We start from the raw sequence: 19,116 nt of genomic DNA, 5'->3' as shown, positions 1-19,116 counted from the left end.
CCAGGACCCAGGTGGGTAGCTGCAGCTTCTGGCAAAGGGCTAGGAATACCCTTCCTCACGCCCTTGTAACCAGCAAAGATCGTCTGCTCTGGGGGCAGAGCTTACTTGCAAAAGAAGGACAGTCTCTTAGGCCCACCATCTTTCACTGGTACAAAGCAGATTTCTGCTTCTGTTGCACAAGGGGCAGGAAACTCTCATTTAGCCTCCATCAGAAGAGACAGGTGCTGGTAGGCCCACTTGGAGGTCCAGGTACACGGGTCCTTCCTGAGATTGAGGCTGCACTAGAAGAACTAGGAACTTCCCCTTCCCCTGCCGTGAAGCTAGCACCTGGACACGGAACAAGAGCTGTCCTCTGCTGGAAGGCGAGTGTGGAGAGAGGGACCACCCTTGTGACACGAGTGAGAAGCGACTGCAGGGTGGAGCAGGAACACTACGCGAAGTCTGGCGCCCAGACCCCACATGAGACGCGCGGCAAGATCCCCCTTGCCAGGGGGCTTCAGTGCTTGATGTGTGGAAAAGGTAGACTGTGGTAAGTTAAACATAGATTATAGGCCCTAGAGCAATCACACACACATACACACACAAAAGTTAAAAGTGAACAAAAGCCAGTTTTGGAGGTACAATGACATCATAAAAAAATAATTAAAAGAGAGCGGGAAAAGAGACAGAGGGGCTACAGAGCAGATGGAACAAATAGAAAACCACTCGCAAAATGGAAGGTTTAAGTTCTACTGTTGTCAGCAATTACAATGAATGTACATGATCTGAACACAACCAAGGAAAAGTCAAGAGATTGTCAAACTGGGTAAAAGAGCAAGGCCCAACCCCAACTCTATGCTGTGAAAAATAAACCCACTTTAGGTATAAACTCACAGAAAAGTTAATTTTAAAAGGAAGAAGTTACAGTGTGCAAACACTGATCAAAAGAAGAAGGAATGACCGCATTCAATATCAAAGTAGACTTTGGGACAGGGATCTGCCAGGGTAAGTGGAGCATGACATAAGGATAATGAGGTCATTTCACCAAGAAGACACGGTAACCTCAAATGTCTGTATACACTCAACAACAGACCTTTCAGATATGTGAACAAAAACTGACAGAGCTCCAGGGAGGAACTGACAGGTCCCCTGTGATCGCTGGCAGCGCCAGCCCTCCTCCCGGTAATTCATGGAACGAGTGTGTTAAAACTCAGCAAGGGATCCAGGGCATCTCAGCAGCAGCATCCGTCAGTGCAGCTGACACACACTCTTCTGAAGCGTGTGAGGGGCATTTGCCAAGACACACTGTTTTCTGTGCCATAAAGCAAATCTCAGCAAATTTTAGAGGATTACAGTCAGACAAAGCATGGCCACTGATCACAGCGAAATTAAACTGGAAACCAGCCGCAGTAAGATATCTGGAAAAATCCGCCCGTCGCGTGTGCATTACGAAGTCGTCCGCTCACCCAGAAGAGATCTTCCAGGTGGTTCACGTGGACGGGAATGTCTGCGGAAAGGGGCATTCCAAGAACTTCATACTGTTTTAGACATCTGTGGAATTGCTTCTGATTTCTTTAAGAAGAAAAGCATTCCAATTAATCATGCTATAGGCAAACCGAAGAGTTTCAGTATGTGGAATTTTAAAAAGGGGTTGAATAAGTTATTGGAAGATAGGAAAGTTGCCTGAAAGTAGAAAGCACATTGATATGATTCTGAATTCTTTAATCCTTTGACTTTAATTAGAAGAGTACTGCTTGGAGGTGTTAAATGCCAGTTTGCAGGCATTTAGTTGCACAGCGAGTAAAGTTACAGGAAGCATACAGGTTTGGGTTAATTGTACGATAAGCGCGATTAGATGGGAAATATTAAGTATCTTATTTAGTAATGAATGTGATGTTAATATGGAAGTAATAGGGTCATGAGTACATTTTCTTGCCCAGCACACATTTTCACATGAGCCTCCGTGCAGCCCGTGAGGAGGCCATGGAAGGTGTAATTAGTACCACGTGACTCGGGCTTGTTTTGAAAAGGTGACACATAAATCAGTGTCCAGTGTCCACTGATGTTATCTTGTGTCCTTATGGGATCCCACCTGCAGAGGTTTGCTGGAGGATGCGCCTGTGTGAAAAGAGAGGAGGCTGGAAAGGCTGGGAGAGCCGTCCTGCGTGATGCACGTCCAGCCCGGGGTGGGGGGTAGGAGAAGGTTCCCTCCACTTGGCCAGGGTCTGCGGGAGCCTGGGCAGAGCCACGGAGAGTCCTGTCGCTGTCTCATCTTGGCCAGTTCCTCTCAGCTGTGCCGTTCTCCTTTCTTGCTGCTCACTGAATGTCAGCCTCCCTCTCGAGTGGTGGAAAGTTCTCCACCTCTGCTGCTCCAGAGAGCAGTAGTGAATCTGCACATTGTGGTCCCACTTCCAGGTTCCTGGGGAGGGACTCTGGCCTGGTTTCGGTCGTGCCTGAAATCTAGTGCACAGTTGTGTGAACCAGGGTGTGTCTGTAAACTGAGACATTTCCCAGAAAAGTTGGACAAACTGCAGCCTTAACAGTAAAACCTTACGTTACCTCGAATGGTCCTTAAGCATTTGATTAGCAGTGTAAGATTTTTTCTGTAGCACGTGGGATGGGTTTGAAGAATGATTTGGGTGGTCCAGGGATGGGGTGGAGAAGCACATGGAAGTCGTTTGCTGGTGACTGATGGGATTCGCTCATTACATGTATTTTTCTGTAATTGCAAAGCATTTTCAAGAGAATAGACTGACCCAGCATTTTCTCCTTAACCTCTTCCTTGCTCTTCAATTTATTTGAAACTGGATTCGTGTTAGATAAAATAAAGGCTGTCTGGGAAAAAATACATCTGTTGGAGCACTTCACCCTGATGGGAAAGCCATAAAAGTCATTGCTGGGTGATTAGAACTTTCAAAAGGAGCTGTGAAATGCAACCCTTCTTCTAAAATTGTGCAGACAGCATGTCCTCTCTCTGTTGTCTTCTGTGTTTAGACAGGTGTGGGAGCCCCACGTCCAGGTGTGATGAGAGTGAGAGGTGAAGGCTGGGGTTAATTAGAGCTGAGATACTGAACAAGAGCAGGCCAGGTGCCCAGGGAGGGGCGGATTGACACACGAGTGTGTGTGTGCAGGGCACGGGGTCAGCCGGCGTGGTTGGGATGCTCGAGCCGTGGTGTGGGCTCTGAAGGGCGTTGTGGGCAACAGCGTTGATAGACTCAGCCCTGAGATCTGGGTGAGTAATGGTCCCCGCTGGGGGAAGCGATGGTGTCTGTGCTGGCCGGGGCAAGCACACTGGCTCCCTGGGGTGCTTGGGATCGTAAGCTGGGAGCTGCATGCGCACCTGACACGCGGCCTCTTGCGAGTCCTTCGCAGACCCGTGTGCTTTAGAATATAGCGTCTTAGTGGAGACGCGAGGTACAGCGAAGCCAGCCGATCCAGAGACACCTGCCGTTGGTGAGAGAATTTCTCCCTCCCGGGTCCCAGGGTAGTCAGGAGGCAGAGGGAGTGAGGGGGCTCCGGGGGAAGGAGCCGTTTTTGTGGCTTTTGTGCGAAGGCATGGTAGAGGCGAGGTGGGTGAATCTCAGGGGCTCCAGGATGTGAGGTCATCCCTGGTGTCTGGTGCCTGGGTGATCAGGGCTGGTGGGTGGTGGCCTGGTGACCGCAGGGGAGGAGGTGGTGGGTGTGGGCCCCGGCCTGGTGGGTTTGCGTGGGAAAGGCGAGCTCAGGGTGTGGCCAGTCCGGGGAGGGGCAGTCCCTGCAGGTTCAGCGTGGGCTCAGGATCCAGGAAAGCAAAGATGTGGTCAGTGCGCCTGTAGAGACTTAAGCTTTCCTCTTTTGTGCCCTGACAGCATCACAGGCGACGCTGCAGGTGGGCACCTTCGGCACGTCTGTCAGGGAGCTCCGGCAGCTCAGTGATGCCGGAGGGGGTGTCTTGAGTGTGAACCTGAAGGCCTTTGGCAGGGGCGGGCGGCGCGGCAGGGCAGGGGAGGCTCCGGAGGGGCTGGTGTGGTTTTCAGGACGCCTGTGGGAAACGGCTGTGTTCGCTCCGGAGACCCCAGGACGGGGACGTGACGGCACATCCGACATCAGGGAGCTGCCAGCCAGGGCGGGAGGGGCAGGCGTGGACTGCGCGGCGTGTTGTGGACGTGCAGGTGGGACGTCTGTGGGATGCGTGTGTATTTGAGCAACTGTAGATCCAAAGAAACATGGGCGGTGGGCTGGGGAGGTGTTCTGGGCCTGTCAAGGTTGAAACATACGGGGAAGGAGGGACATTCCGTGTTGAATAAATACAGATGAACGTGGAAGAGAAGGTTATATACACAGTCAGCCTTCAGCGTCTGAGTCAGGTTTATCCCAAGTCCTTGTAAACTCTTGTGGGCACGTATTTAAGAGCTGATTCACGCGTGGGCCGGTTTCAGCAACCAGCGTTAGGAGCAGGCGGATTCAGAGCCCTGTGGTCCGCACGGCCCCTGCCCCCCGCGTCTGTAGACGCTTTGCCGCCCCAGCCCCTCCCCCGTAGTGCTCTGTGCCTCTTTATGTGCATCCTGGTGTTTGTTGCTTCATTTCCTTCTTGTTCTCATGAGTCTCTGCTGATAGGTTTTCAGTATTTTTCTTTCCTGCACTTTATGCTTTTATTGTTTATTAATGATTTTTCTTTTTTTCCGTGAGATGTTCTAGTGCCTTGTGATTGGTTACCAGCCTCTCGCTGTAACTGATTCTCCCAGAAAGAAATGACACTCACAGTAAATCTTTCACACTTCTGACTAGCGTCTCGTTTTCATAGTTTAACACGCTTTCCTTGGGTATGTATCTCTTCTCGGACATAATTTTTTTTTTTTTTTTTTTTGGTTTTAGTATATATACTTAGTGTTTTTTTTTTAAGAACTTTTATTGAGATACAGTTAACATACAATAAACTGCATATATTTAGAGTGTACAATTTGGTATCCAATCTCCCAATTCATTCCCCCCCAACCCTCCCCGCTTTCCCCACTTGGTGTCTGTATGTTTGTTCTCTACATCTGTGTCTCTGTTTCTGCCTTGCAAACCGGTTGATCTGTACTATTTTTCTATATTCCACATATATGTGTTAATATATGGTATTTTTCTCTTTCTGACTCACTTCGCTCTGTATGACAGTCTCCAGGTCCATCCATGTCTCTACAAATGTCCCAGTTTGATTGCTTTTTACAGCTGAGTAATCTTCCATTGTATATATGTACCACATCTTCTTTATCCATTCATCTGTTGATGGACATTTAGGTTGCTTCCATGTCCTGGCTATTGTAAATAGTGCTGCACTGAACATTGGCGGGCATGTGTCTTTTTGAATGATGGTGTTCTCTGGGTATATGCCCAGCAGTGGGATTGCTGGGTCATATGGTAACTGTATTTTTAGTTTTGCAAGGAACCTCCATACTGTTCTCCATAGTGGCTGTATCAATTTACATTCCCACCAGCAGTGCAAGAGCGTTCCCTTTTCTCCACACCCTCTCCAGCATTTACTGTTTGTAGATTTTCTGATGATGCCCATTCTGACCAGTGTGAGGTGATACCTCATTGTCATTTTGATTTGCATTTCTCTAATAATTAGTGATGTTGAGCAGCTTTTCATGTGCCTCTTGGCCATCTGTATGTCTTCCTTGGAGAAATGCCTATTTAGGTCTTCTGCCCATTTTTTGATTGGGTTGTTTGTTTTTTTGATATTGAGCTGCATGAACTGTTTATATATTTTGGAGATTAGTCCTTTGTCTGTTGATTCATTTGCAAATATTTTCTCCCATTCTGAGGGTTGTCTTTTCGTGTTGCTTATAGTTTCCTTTGCTGTGCAGAAGCTTTGAAGTTTCATTAGGTCCCACTTATTTATTTTTGTTTTTATTTCCATTACTCCAAGGGGTGGGTCAAAAAAGATCTTGCTGTGATTTATGTCAAAGAGTGTTCTTCCTATGTTTTCCTCTAGGAGTTTTCTAGTGTCTGGCCTTACATTTATGTCTTTAATCCATTTTGAGTTTATTTTTGTGTAATCTGAATGAGATCCTTGCTGGGTAGAGTATTCTTGGCTGTAGGTGCTTCCCTTTCATCACTTGAAATATATCCTGCCACTCCCTTCTGGCTTGTAGAGTTTCTGCTGAGAAATCAGCTGTTAACCTGATGGGAGTTCCCTTGTATGTTATTTGTCGTTTTTTCCCTTGTTGCTTTTAATAACTTTTCTCTGTCTTTAAGTTTTGTCAATTTGACTACTATGTGTCTTGGTGTGTTTCTCCTTGGGTTTATCCTGCCTGGGACTCTCTGCACTTCCTGGACTTGGGTGGCTATTTCCTTTCCCACGTTAGAGAAGTTTTCAACTATAATGTCTTCCAGTATTTTCTCAGGTCCTTTCTCTCTCTCTTCTCCTTCTGGGACCCCTATAATGTGAATGTTGGTGCATTTAATGTTGTCCCAGAGGTCTCTTAGGCTGTCTTCAGTTCTTTTCATTCTTTTTTCTTTATTCTTTTCTGCATCAGTGATGATCACCATTCTGTCTTGCACATCACTTATTCACCCTTTTGCCTCTAATTATTGCTATTGGTTCCTTCTAGTTTATTTTTCATTTCAGTTATTGTGTTGCTTATCTGTTTGTTTGTTCTTTAATTCTTCTAGGTCTTTGGTAAACTTTTGTTGCAACTTTTCGATCTTTGCATCCAGTCTTTTTTCAAAGTCCTGGATCATCTTCAGCATCATTATTCTGAATTCTTTTTCTGGAAGGGTGCCTATCTCCTCTTCATTTAGTTGTTTTTCTGGGGTTTTATCTTGTCCCTTCATCTGGTGCAAAGTCCTCTGCCTTTTCATTTTCTCTTTTTGTGGCTGTGGTTTTCAGTTCTACAAGACGAAATACTGCTGATACTGCTTGATACTGCAGTCTGCCCTCTGTGGAGGAAGCTAAGAGGCTGGTGGGTGCTTCCTGATGGGAGGGACTGATGGTGGGTAGGGCTGGGTGGGCGGAGCTCAGTAAAACTTTAATCTGCTTGTCTGCCAGTGGGTGGGACTGTGTTCCCACCTTGTTTGATGTTTGGCTTGAGGCGACCCAACACTGGAGCTTACAGGCTCTTTGATGGGGCTAAGGGCAGACTCTGGGAGGGCTCACACCAATGAGCACTTCCCAGAACCCTTGCCACCAGTGCCCGTCTCCTCGGTGAGCCACAGCTGCCCCCCACCTCTGCAGGCAACCCTCCAACACCAGCAGGCTGGTCTGGTTCAGTCTCCTATGGGGTCACTGCTCCTTCCCCCTGGGTCCTGGTGAGCACAGTTTTTTGTGTGCCCTCCAAGAGTGGAGTCTCTGTTTCCCCCAGTCCTGTGGAGGTCCTGCAATCAAATCCTGCTGGCTTTCAAAGTCTGATTCTCTGGGGATTCCTCCTCCCGTTGCTGGACCCCCAGGTTAGGAAGCCTGACATGGGGCTCAGAACCCTCACTTTAGTGGGTGGACGTCTGCCATATAACTGTTCTCCAGCTTGTGAGTCACCCACCCAGCATTTATGGGATTTGATTTTAACGTGATTTCGCCCCTCCTACCGTCTCATTGCGGCTTCTCCTTTGTCTCTGGATGTGGGGTGTCTTTTTGGTGAGTTCCAGTGTCTTTCTGTCGATGGTTGTTCAGCCGTTAGTTGTAATTCCGGTGCTCTTGCCAGAGGGAGTGAGCGCACGTCCTCCTACTCCACCATCTTGAACCATCTCCCTCGACATAATTTTAGTGTAAATATTGTTATTGGTTTTCTGTAGTTCAGCCTTATCTTCAACCAGGGAACTGTCCCTTTTTTATTGATATAATCAGAGTGAGAATTAACATTAAAACAACATATGAGATATAATAAAATGAATATAATCAGTCACATCGTTTGCGTGGCCCTACATGCCCAGCCCTGTTCTAAGTGGTTGATTACGTAATAACTCATTAAGTCCTCACCCTGTGAGGTGGGCACCGTTGGGATCCCTGTTTTGGGGGAGGAAAGGAAGGCACGGGGGGTGAGGTGATGTACCACAGGCTGTGCAGCTAGGTTGGTGGATGAGGTAGTATTTTGAGTCAGAAGATGTGGTTGATGTGCTCAACCATTGCCTTCACGGACATGAGGCAGGAACAGTCAACAGAAACACTGGCCAGTCGAGCAGAACTTTTCCTCCACAGCTGCCCCCACTTTTGCCCTCCTCCGCTCTGTTCCCCATCACCTCTGCCAGAGCCCTGTCCACCTTTCCGATTTCAGGTCACCGGTCACGTCCATAGAGAGGCTGCCCAGGGCTCCCCATGGGGTTTTGTAACCCGAGTCCACTGACGTCTGTGGTTGGACTGACGTCTCACGTCCAGGCAGGGCGGGACCTTGTCAGTTTCACTCACCATTGGGTCCTCGTCACCTTGTATACTGCTCAGTGTCAGGTGTCAGGTCAGTGCTCAGAAAGTGTTTATGGGATGCGTGAACAGAGGTGATGGAGAAAGGAGGGAGAGAGGAAAGACTTAACGACGTGCCTCACACGTTCCGGGTTCTTTAGGTGAGCTGTTTACCAGTGGGGAATAAATTGTACTTGGAGTAACAGAAAACCCAACAACAGTGGTTTAAACAAATAGGGTATTACTTGTCTTGTGTAACAGGGATTCCAGATTGAGGCTGTGGGGCTGGTTTGACCTCTCAGAGGCTGCCAAGATCCTCAGCTTTTCTGTGTTTCTGGTCCTGCAAGTTGGGCCTGTGACCATCCTGTCAGAGTGACAGTATATCGCAGTATTGGGTTTTCTCCTGTTGTAGGAGTGGTAGATTTGTTGCATAAGCAGTAGGCTTGAAATTCTATACACCCTCTTAAACAAAAAGTTGAGGTTTTGTTTGATGTGTAACGTACTTTTGGGGGAGAGAAGAGGATTGCGTTCTCAAGATAATGGGGAGGCTTTCCCGGGTGTCAAGCGACCCTTCACCCAGGTGGGTGAGCTCCGTCCTGCTCCCGCCTTTGTAGCCCAAGTACTGCCTTTAAGACTCTGCCTGCAGTTTGGGGCCGTTGTGTCCTTTCCGCTCCCTCATCACTTTGGCGGAGAGGGAGGCAAGGTAAAAAATGCACGTGTGCAGTCACTTAGGCTTAACTGGAAATCTTGCATCCATCCCTTTTCTATAAAAGTAGGATGCTCTGTCCATATATCTTCGAAGTCTGTAGCGTTCATATAAGTAATTCGACATCTGTTGCATATTTAGCCGATTCTCTCACATAGAAATGATAGGATGATGCAGATTCCTGGGAAAGAGTCAGTTTTCCAGGAAGTTGAAACTCTAGGCTTGCTAAAATGTGAATATGAGCTTTTAAGACTGTCTTTTTAATTTTCAGATCGTGAGCCATGCCTTTGGTGAAGAGGAACATCGAGCCCCGGCACCTGAGCCGGGGAGCCCTGCCCGAGGGCATCACCAGCGAGCTGGAATGTGTGACCAACAGCACCCTAGCTGCCATCATCCGCCAGCTGAGCAGCCTGAGTGAGTCCTCTCGCCTCGGGACTCCTTTCTGATCACCAGTGACACTCCTTTCTCTGATTACCAGTGACGTGTGAATTTTAACAAGTTTAGCAAGTTGATTTCAATTCAGTAGTTATGTGATTGTCCAGAGAAGAGGCTGCAGCTTTGAAGGAGAGAGCCTCCCCGTGGGCCTCCACTGCCCCGTTGAATTTCCCAGTGTGCCGTCAGCTGTGGCCCCCTCACTGGTGTGGTGAAACCAGCTTTGTGTGTTGAAGTTAACAGTGACCAGTCCACAGATTACTAGATAAGACCACGTGTAGATTTAAAGTAGTGTTCATTTTTAAAAGCTTAGTAAACATGAGGATAAAGTAATTGGTGGGTGTTTTTTTTTTAACGTGCGTTATTTATTAAACTTGGACAGGGCTAATTTTTTTTTAATGTAACGAATTGGAAACTAGGTCACACCTGTGGATATGCCTGGCATAGAGTAGAGGCTCAACACATGTTTGTTGATTGAATAATATTCCAAATGAATCAAAGAATCAAGCCCCAAACTAGCGAGACTTGGTGATTTTAACCCACTAAAGGTTAAAGTGCAGTTACTGACTTCCACGTGGAGGTCAGCAGATGAGTTGCTGGTTACACGTACGCAGTGCCGTGTACACGTTACATACACAAGTTACAGAAACATAAGCAAACACAAGCCTAAGGAAGAGAAGACGTGCTTTTTTATTCTAATTTCGAACATTAATATGAAATACCCAAGAAATATTCCATTTCTTGAGACTCAGATATGCATGAAAATGCTTTTCCTTCAAAGCCTTTTGAAGTTGCAGCCTTCCTCCCCGACTTCTGCATTCACGTCGTGATCTTATTTTCTCACTTAGTCCCACTCGTCTTCGGTTTAGATGGTTCACACTGCATTTGGGGTGACAGGTTTTCACAGTTAAATTTTCAGAACCTCTGTTAATAATGAGAAAATCCTTCATGAAATTTCACATCCTGGTCGCCTCAAGAACAGGGGAGTGCTTTTAAAAAAGACCTCAAGTGCTTTTGTTTGTTTTGAGGAAGAAACACTAGGGATGAGTATTTTTTTTTCTTTGAAAGAATTGTAGTGCATCATTATTGATATATTTTGATATATTATGTCTATAATCATTGGCTAAGGCAAAAGTAACTTGAAAATTACTCAAAATGTGTTTCAAGATAGATTTCTTCTGGAATCTGAACTAAGTATAATTGATTTTTGGTGGTGGTTGTTGATAAAATGTGTAAGTTCATATAATTACAGGAGGATACCTTGTAAATTACTGAGAGGTGAAAGTTCCTTCTGTGTGCATTCATGTCTTTTCATAAGAATGCTTTTTAGTCTCTTGTTTTCTTATAGTTGAAATGTCTAAGGCATAGGGTCTCAGTGGTGGAAACCAACGCAGAGTGTTCAAGTTTAATCATCACGTGTGTCTCGTGCATGCGTGTTTCGTCTGTCCTGTCCGGGTGCCTGCTTCGCCACAGTCTCTTGTAAGTGAAACTGCCCACGCGGTATGTTTTCCGTGGAGTCCACGCGTAGGCAGAATGATCACAGCCCCTCCAAGGATGTCTGCATCCTCACCCTGGGCCTCCGCGGATGTGCTGTGTGACTTGGCAGGAGGAGGGTTAAGGCTGTGCGTCAGCTCACCTCCCGAGAAGGAGGTTATCCTGGGCTGTCCAGGTGGGCCTGGTGCAATCCAAGGGGCCTTTAGATGGGAGGAAGGGGTGTCAGAGTGGTGGAATGTGAGAAGGATCCTTCAGCCGTTGATGGCTCTGAAGACGGGAGAGGAGGCCACGAGGCTATGCCTGCAGGCGGCTCTGGACATTGCAGAGGGCCGGGAGCTGGACTTTCCCCGGAGCCTCTGCCAGCACCTGCATTTCAGCACAGTGGTACCATTTCACACTTCGCATCCCTAGAGCCGTAAGACAGTAATTTTGTGTTGTTTTAATCCACCAGATTTGTGGAAATTTGATACAGCAGCAGTAGGGAACAGTGCACCACTGGAGCCGTGATGACATTTTGTACACACAACCCACTCTAGCCTCACGAGTGGACCAGGCATGGGTCCTGGCCTCAAGGACCAGCCACCCCGGTCGGCCTGTCTCAGCCCCCATTCTCTGCTGGAGCCACTGGGGAAGCTTTAACGGGAGGTGCTGGGAGTCACTGCAGGCGTTGTGATCGGGGGGACCTACGAAGTCAGATGCCCTGTATCTGGATCGAAAAGGCGGGCTGGGCCAGTCGTGTTCTGTCAGGAAGTTTGAACTGAGACACAGTGCGTGTGCTCAGTTATGGTGGGATCTACCACTGGAGTGTAGAGGTCCTGGTGGCCACTGCAGGCCCGCGTCGTTGGCGAGGTGGGGAGCGGGGAAGCTGTGAGGAGCTAGAGGAAGCCAGCAGGTGAGGAAAGGCAAGAGGATGTGGGGAGTGAACAGGCACTGGGCGTGAGCGAGGCCCCGGCCAGCCGAGGAGGAAGGGCTGCACTGATGCCCCCTGCGCCCGGTCAGGGGGCCACTCGGCCGGCTCAGGGCAGACCCCTCGCAGGTGCCCGAGTGCCTGCGCTCGCAGCCCAGGGAGAACGGGGATCCTTGAGCCAAGGATGTAACATGAGAAAACGAGGATGGTTGTTAATTGGTGGTAGAGCCGCAAATCACCCATTACCAGTGGTTTATTTACTCTTGTTTATTCACTCGGCGCCCTTGTAGGTGCAACAGGCAGCAAATCAGATCAACTTGGTGCCTACTCAGAAGTTATGAAAGCACATGTAGTTCCCATCAGTATGGTCATAAAGTAGGCAGCATATGCAATTACGACCTGCTGTAACACTCACACGTAATGTGACATCTACATTTGGGGTGCATCTTTAGTTTTTGTGGGTTTTCTCCACTGAGTGGAAATATAGCAGGTGAGAAAAGGTATATGCAAAAAAAAAATTTTATGGTCTAAAATTGTTAGGAGGAATATGAATTTAGAAGAATGTTTATGAATAAATAAATGACAGTGTTTTTATGTTTTCTCATTTCGTAGTCATTCATCAGGTATTTTAAAAGAAGTTTTAGGAAAGCATGAATCTGTCATTAAAATTCTTTGATTACTGAGTAATTTTCAAAATAAAGTCAAAACAGAATCTATTTTTTTATTCCTTTGAGTTTCTGTTTTTCAGTTGGTCGCTGCCCACGCCCCCACACCCCCACTGCCCACCCCCCAGTGCGTCCACCGCCGGATTAGGAATAGGCGATGTACAATTTTCTGAACTTACTATAAGCCATACAGAGGGAGGCTTGACTTTGTCTACAGATGCCATCTTGGGGGGAACTTTAGGGATTTGCCTTGACTGTAGAGTGGTCATACCGGCCTGAGCAGCAGACTTGCCCTGGGAGACCTCCTGCCGTAACCCAGAGTAACTAATTCTCTAGTGGGTCCAGGGAAGGAAAAAACAGACCAAGGGGCCAGAAGGAATTTCTTTGGTCTTTTCCAAAAAGGAAGACTAGCAACTGAGGACCTAATTCACCAGGTCATTCTGATTCTCGTCACATCTGTGGGGGAACATTTCAGGGTCATGAGGGTATAAATAACTTTACATCAAACAAGAGAATCTGGTCCTGGTACCAAATAGGCCTTTGAAGTCCCCATGCCTTTACATAACTTTGGGGAAACCTTTAGGTTTTTATCAGTTACCATGCTCCCACTACATCCAAACAAGACACTTGACTTTAAAGGGCCCGGTGGCCATCTGTATGTCTTCTTTGGGAAAATGTCTGTTCAGATCTTCTGCCCATTTTTTGACTGGGTTGTTTGTTTTTTTTTTGATATTGAGTTGTATGAGCTGTCTGTATTTTGGATAATAACCCCTTGTCAGTCATATTATTTGTAAATATTTTCTCCCGTTCCATAGATTGTCTCTTCCTTTTGTCAGTGATTTCTTTTGCTGTACAAAAGCTTTTGAGTTTAATTAGGTCCCATTTGTTTATTTTTGCTTTTTTTTTTTTTTTTTTTTTTTTTTGCCTTAGGAGACAGATTTTAAAAAATTGCTGCGATTTATATCAAAGAGTGTTCTGCGTATGTTTTCTTCTAAGGGTTTTATGGTTTCAGGTCTTACATTTAGGGGTTTTGTTTTTTGGGTTGTTTTTTTTTTTTTTTTGCTGTGTTGGGTCTTTGCTGATGTGTGTGGGCTTTCTCTAGTTGTGGCGAGTGGGGGCTACTCTTCATTGTGGTGCATGAGCTTCTCAGTGCAGTGGCTTCTCTTGTTGTGGAGCACAGGCTATAGGCACTCGGGCTTCAGTAGTTGCAGCTCATGGGCTCAGTAGTTGTGGACATGGGCTTAGTTGCTCTGCGACATGTGGGATCTTCCTGGAGCAGGGATCAAACCCGTGTCCCCTGCATTGGCAGGTGGGATTCTTAACCACTGCGCCACCAGGGAAGTCCCTGACATTTAGGTCTTTAATCCATGTTTAGTTTAGTTTTGTATATGGTGTGAGGAAATGTTCTACTCTCATTCTTTTACATGAGGCTGTCCAGTTTCCCCAGCACCACTTGTTGAAGAGACTGTCTTCTCTACATTGTATATTCTTGCCTCCTTTTTTGTAGCTTAATTGACATTAAGTGTGTGGGTTTATTTCTGGGCTCTTTATTCTGTTCCATTGATCTATGTGTTTATTTTTCTGCCAGTACCATGCAGCTTTGATTACTGTAGCTTTGTAGTATAGTCTGAAGTCTGAGAGGGTGATACATCCAGCTTTGCTAATTATTAGAGAAATGCAAATCAAAACAACAAGATATCACCTCACACCTATCAGAATGGCCATCAACAAAAAGTCTTTAAATAATGTGTCAATGAGGATATACATATGGACACTTTTGTGGGAATGTATCAATAAATTGGTGAATTCACTATGGAAAACAGTATGGAGGTTCCTCACAAAAGTAAAAATAGAACTACCATATGACCCAGCAATCCCACTCCTGAGTTTATACCCAGAAAAAATGAAAACACTAACTTGAAAAGACACATGCACCCCAGTGTTCATAGCAGCACTGTTTACAACAGCCAAGACATGGAAGCCACCTAGTTACCCATCAACAGACAAATGGGTAAAGAAGATGGGGTACATATATACAGTAGAGTATTACTCCACCATAGGAAAGAATGAAATTCTGCCATTTGCAGCAATGTGGATGGACCTAGAGACTCTTAGACTCAGTGAAATAAGTCAGTCAGAGAAAGACAGATACTGTATATCACTTATATGTGGAATCTAAAAAATATAGGAAAACAGAAACAGACTGTCAGATATAGAAAACAAGCTAGTGGTTACCAGTGGGGTGAGGGGAGGGGCAAGATAGGGGTATGGGATTACAAGATACAAACTACTATGTATAAAATAGATAAGCAACAAGGACATACTGTAAGCGCAGGGAATTGTAGCCTTTATCTTATAATAACTTTTAATGGAGTATAACCTGCAAAAAATACTGAGTCACTGTGCTGTACCCCTGAAACTAAAACAACATTGTAAATCAACTCCAGTGAAAAAAAATGAGTGTGTTACATGGTTTTCCAGCAATGGAATATTGATATTTTTTTCTTCAAATAATGACAGTTTAGTGTAGCAATTAACATTAAATTGGGAGTGCTTTTTCATCATTTTTCTTGGTTAATTATCTGAGTGCTCTTGTTCTTATCAGCTAGTTGCTCAATTAAAATTACGGTGTCTGGCAGTCAAATTCCTACTGATATTATATTGTAATTTTAATATAATTTGTTTAAAAAGGGAAATAGGGCATTTGTGCCAAGATGGCGCAAATCCATTTCAGTACCTTCCAGGTTGGTTTCCACTTCTTTCTCTTGTTCTTGTGCTGATAGCTGCCGCCTTTTCCTTTCTTAAGAAGGCCCCCAAGACGTTACAAGGAAAGGAGTTAGACCTTAGCTGCCTCCCCTTCCCCAAAGTTTTTGGTTATATTTGATGGTACTGATGAGATAATATAGAGAACAGCACAGGGCAAGGCAAAGGAAAAAAAATTACAGATTTTTTAGTCAGAGGAAATCATTGCTTTGGATATATCTTTACAAAAACGATAACTTATACATATGGTTTTGTAGCCTATAGTCACTTGATATATAGTAAACATCTTTGTTGATTCTTCTAAGATACATTTTAATATCTAGCGATTACTGGGTTATATTGATATACCATCATTAACCATTATCTTGCTGTTGGACATACATATGTTTCTTTGTTGGGGAGGCACTGTCAGAATTCTTGTATAAAACTGGTACATACATCTTTTTTTGGCACTTTTTTTAATTTTAAGATTTCTTACATCTTACAGGTCATCACACTCCCTCATAAAGAGCTAAGATTGTTCTTACAAATGGTATAAAATTCTGAGACTCCATTAATTTTAAACATGTCTCCTTAAAAAATGATTACAAAATCTATTTTCCATTAATTTGTACATTGAGCACTTGTATAGATGAGAAAGTCTGTTTTCTTCTCAGATTGTAATCAGTGATTAATGTTTTTATTACTACTCCTTATGGTATGCATCATGCCTCGTACCAAACCAGATCGACATGAAAATACTTCCTCGAGGGCTTGCATGGTAGTACATTGGCTTTATGTAATTGGATCTGAAATTCAGGGTTGTGTTGATTGATTATACCAAATGCAGTTCTAGTCAGAACAGAGATTTAAGTATTTGGACGGCATGCACTGAATAGATCTCTTGGATGTTTTTAGCCAAATGGGATTTTCAAGGGGAAAGGGAAGATTTAAACATAATATATATGCAAGAGAGAGATCACAAGTTTATTTCCATGCAGGTGAAGGCTGGGTTAAGGCTACTTTAAGAGAAAACGTATGCATGTGCTGGACAGAGTTAACTGGAAGAAACAGCAGTAATTTTTTAAAATTTACTGCTTCAAACTGAGATAAGTATTTGCATTTCTTGTGGATAAAAATAGAAACCAGGGAAGGGAGGTAAGAGTAATGTATACTTAGGAAAGTATAGGCAGAACTCTTGTCAGTCAGAGACCTGGAGGCAGGTACAGGAGCCCCTCCCCGCAAAGGCAGGACTGTTGGGAATTCAAGCACTTTCCCAATCCATCCCTTACCTGGAACATCAGAGATACTTCCTTAACGGAAGTGATGGCAAGCAGGTTGTTTCTCACTTCTTGCCCAGGCGCATTGCAGCGCGACAGGACCTAAGTGTGGACTAAGCCTTCAGCACACGTGTGGAGACCCGGCCCCTTCTGAATGTTCGGTCCAGCCTGCCCTCAGACCTCTCTGCTTTCATCCTGTGCATTCTTCCCATTTCCTGAGTTCATAGGCTTACGGTAACAGGTCTTAAGTGACTTAAGGTGTCTTTCTGATTGTTGTGAGTTACACTGTTATCATCTAAAAACTTTGAGGGAAGATTTTCAAGGATTTTAGTGTTCTCTCTAAAACTGTCGTAACTGTGATCATCTCCTGCCAGGTCCACGGTTGTGGTCAACAGCCTGAGTTCAGTCCTGTCCTCCTCGACGTAGGGCCTTTCATAGGAGTAAACACTGTCTGCCTTATTCTCTACTAGTCCTTTACACATGTGGTCCAGCAAAAAATAGGAGACACACGGGAAAGGAGAAAAGCGTGACTGATGGTCAAGAGAAAGAGAAGTTAGTAGAAGCAAGATCCTCAGATGACTCCAGCCCACTATCTCAGGAACTTAGTGTCACTCCCATCTGCGCCATAGGAAGAGACCTCAACAGACCGAAACCCACCAGCTTCTCTTAGATCCGTCAGAGACCTAAGGTCACTGGACACACCGCTGCCCCAAACCTTGGACAGACAGATTCCAAGCATCACAGCTTACCAGGATGGGGAAGGTTTGAATGGAACTCCCAGCCAGTGTGACCTCATTGACCTTTACAGAACACTGAACTCCCACCTGTAGAACACACATTCTTTCAACGTTCAGTTCACGTGCAATGTTCCTTAGGGTGGGACATGTGCTCGGCCGTAAAATGATACATTTGAAAAGATTGCTACTGTAAAGGGTATGATGCTAATAAGAAAATTACAGTATACTTTTTAGATAATTCTCACATCTTGGGAAATCAAGCAATAGCTTCTAAAATAATCCTTGGGTCAAAGAAGAAATCAAAAAGGAAATTGAAACTGTCTCTCACTGTTTGGGGAAGGAACACACAAAATCACCAGTGTATTTGTGGGATTTACGTAAAGAGGTGCTTAGAGGGAAATTTGTACCTTCAAACACTTCTATCAGAAAAGAAGAGAGATGTAACATCACGGGTGTTCCTCAGGTGAGCACTCAGGGTAGCTCCGCAGTCATTCTGTAACTCCTTCGCTAATTAGTTTTCCTGCCTGTTTCACATATACTCTTTCCACCCCAGACTCTGAGCTGATGATTTGCTTGTTTCACTGGGAAAAGAAAAGCTTTGGGGGAGAAACAGACATCCCCCTCCTGCCAGATCAGCCAACCAGCATGTCCTGCCCACCCTGCTCTGCAGTGCTGGACCCCAGGACTCACGCCAGGACTGGGTTAACCCCTTCCTCCCTGCATCACCCACCTCCTCCATCTGCCTGCTTCCTACCAAATATTAATGTGCTGAGAATCACCATCAGATCTTGTTCCCTTCACAGCAAGATTCCTTGAAAGAACCATTCCTGCCTCCACTGCCTTTACTTCCCTCCTTGGCTCCTGTCCCCGCTGAAGCACTGTCGTATCTTTTCCCGACTGTGCCTGTCATTGTCACCAGCAAGGTCCTGAGTGCAGTGCTCAGTCTCTGGCGTGTGACCTGATGCCTGAGCACCTGGACTACGGATAACTTCCTCCTCCTGGAGGAGCTTCTGTACCTGCCTCGGGCCGGCACCCTCGGTGTGTCTCCTGCTTCACAAGCGCTTCCGTGTCCGTCTCCTTGGATGCTCTTCCCGTCCTCCGCCTGTCGGAGGGCCCCGGGGCATGGCCACAAGCCCGCCTCTGCTTCCGGTCACCAGGCCACCTCATCCGCCCGGAGCCTGAAGACCGCCTTCACGCTGATGTACCAAGTGCACGACCTCTCCCCAGACCTCAGACTTGCATGTACAGCTGCTTACGGAGGCATCTCAAGAACATAATCAACCAAAATAATGATTTTCTTCTCTTTCCCCGTGAAAGAGAGTGGAGGCTCTCAGCAGGTGAGGGCTGTGCTCGCCAGCTGCTTTGGTCTCCTGTTTCTCTTCCGCATCTTCACACATGTACCACATCTGTACACCCGCTCCCATCTCTGCTGCCGCGATTCCGGTCCCAGCCGCCCTGGCCCTGCTGTATGGTGGCCCTGTCTGACCTCCCCGCCCCCAGGGAAGGACGTTCCTTCCTCCGTCCTCTGCTCCGCTTCCCCTCCACCCGCTCAGCTCCTCCCTGATGCTGTCCTCACCCAGCAGCGTGTTTCTGCCTGGAAGGTCCTCCTTCCTCCCTCCAGTCACCGTCTGCCCAGATGTCACCTTCTCAGAGAGGCTTTTAGTGACCCCCCTGAGTGCCACCCACTTCCTACCACTGTATGTTCTCTTGCAGTTTTGTTTTCTTCACAGCACTTATCATGTGACAGATTGTCTGTTTATGTCTGTGTGATCTTGTCTTTATATAATAAAAGCTGTGTTCACTGCTGTGTTTCTTCAG

At 46.0% G+C, this 19,116-nt stretch overlaps 1 protein-coding gene across 2 annotated transcripts in view; it reads left to right on the top strand.

Annotated features, from left to right (window-relative positions):
- Positions 1 to 19,116, top strand: part of WASF3 (WASP family member 3) — a 96,437-nt gene that overhangs the window by 48,312 nt on the left and 29,009 nt on the right. For both annotated transcript variants that reach the window (XM_057707939.1, XM_057707940.1), the window contains exon 3: positions 9,313 to 9,455. In XM_057707939.1, coding sequence (XP_057563922.1) covers positions 9,323 to 9,455 — 133 coding nt within the window. In that variant the 5' untranslated portion in view covers positions 9,313 to 9,322. The remainder of the gene's footprint in view (positions 1 to 9,312; positions 9,456 to 19,116) is intronic.

This window comes from Hippopotamus amphibius, chromosome 14, assembly GCF_030028045.1.
Source record: "Hippopotamus amphibius kiboko isolate mHipAmp2 chromosome 14, mHipAmp2.hap2, whole genome shotgun sequence".
Taxonomy (NCBI): domain Eukaryota; kingdom Metazoa; phylum Chordata; class Mammalia; order Artiodactyla; family Hippopotamidae; genus Hippopotamus; species Hippopotamus amphibius.
The sequence above is the reverse complement of the archived record's forward strand: the minus strand, read 5'-3'. Positions and strand labels throughout refer to the sequence as shown.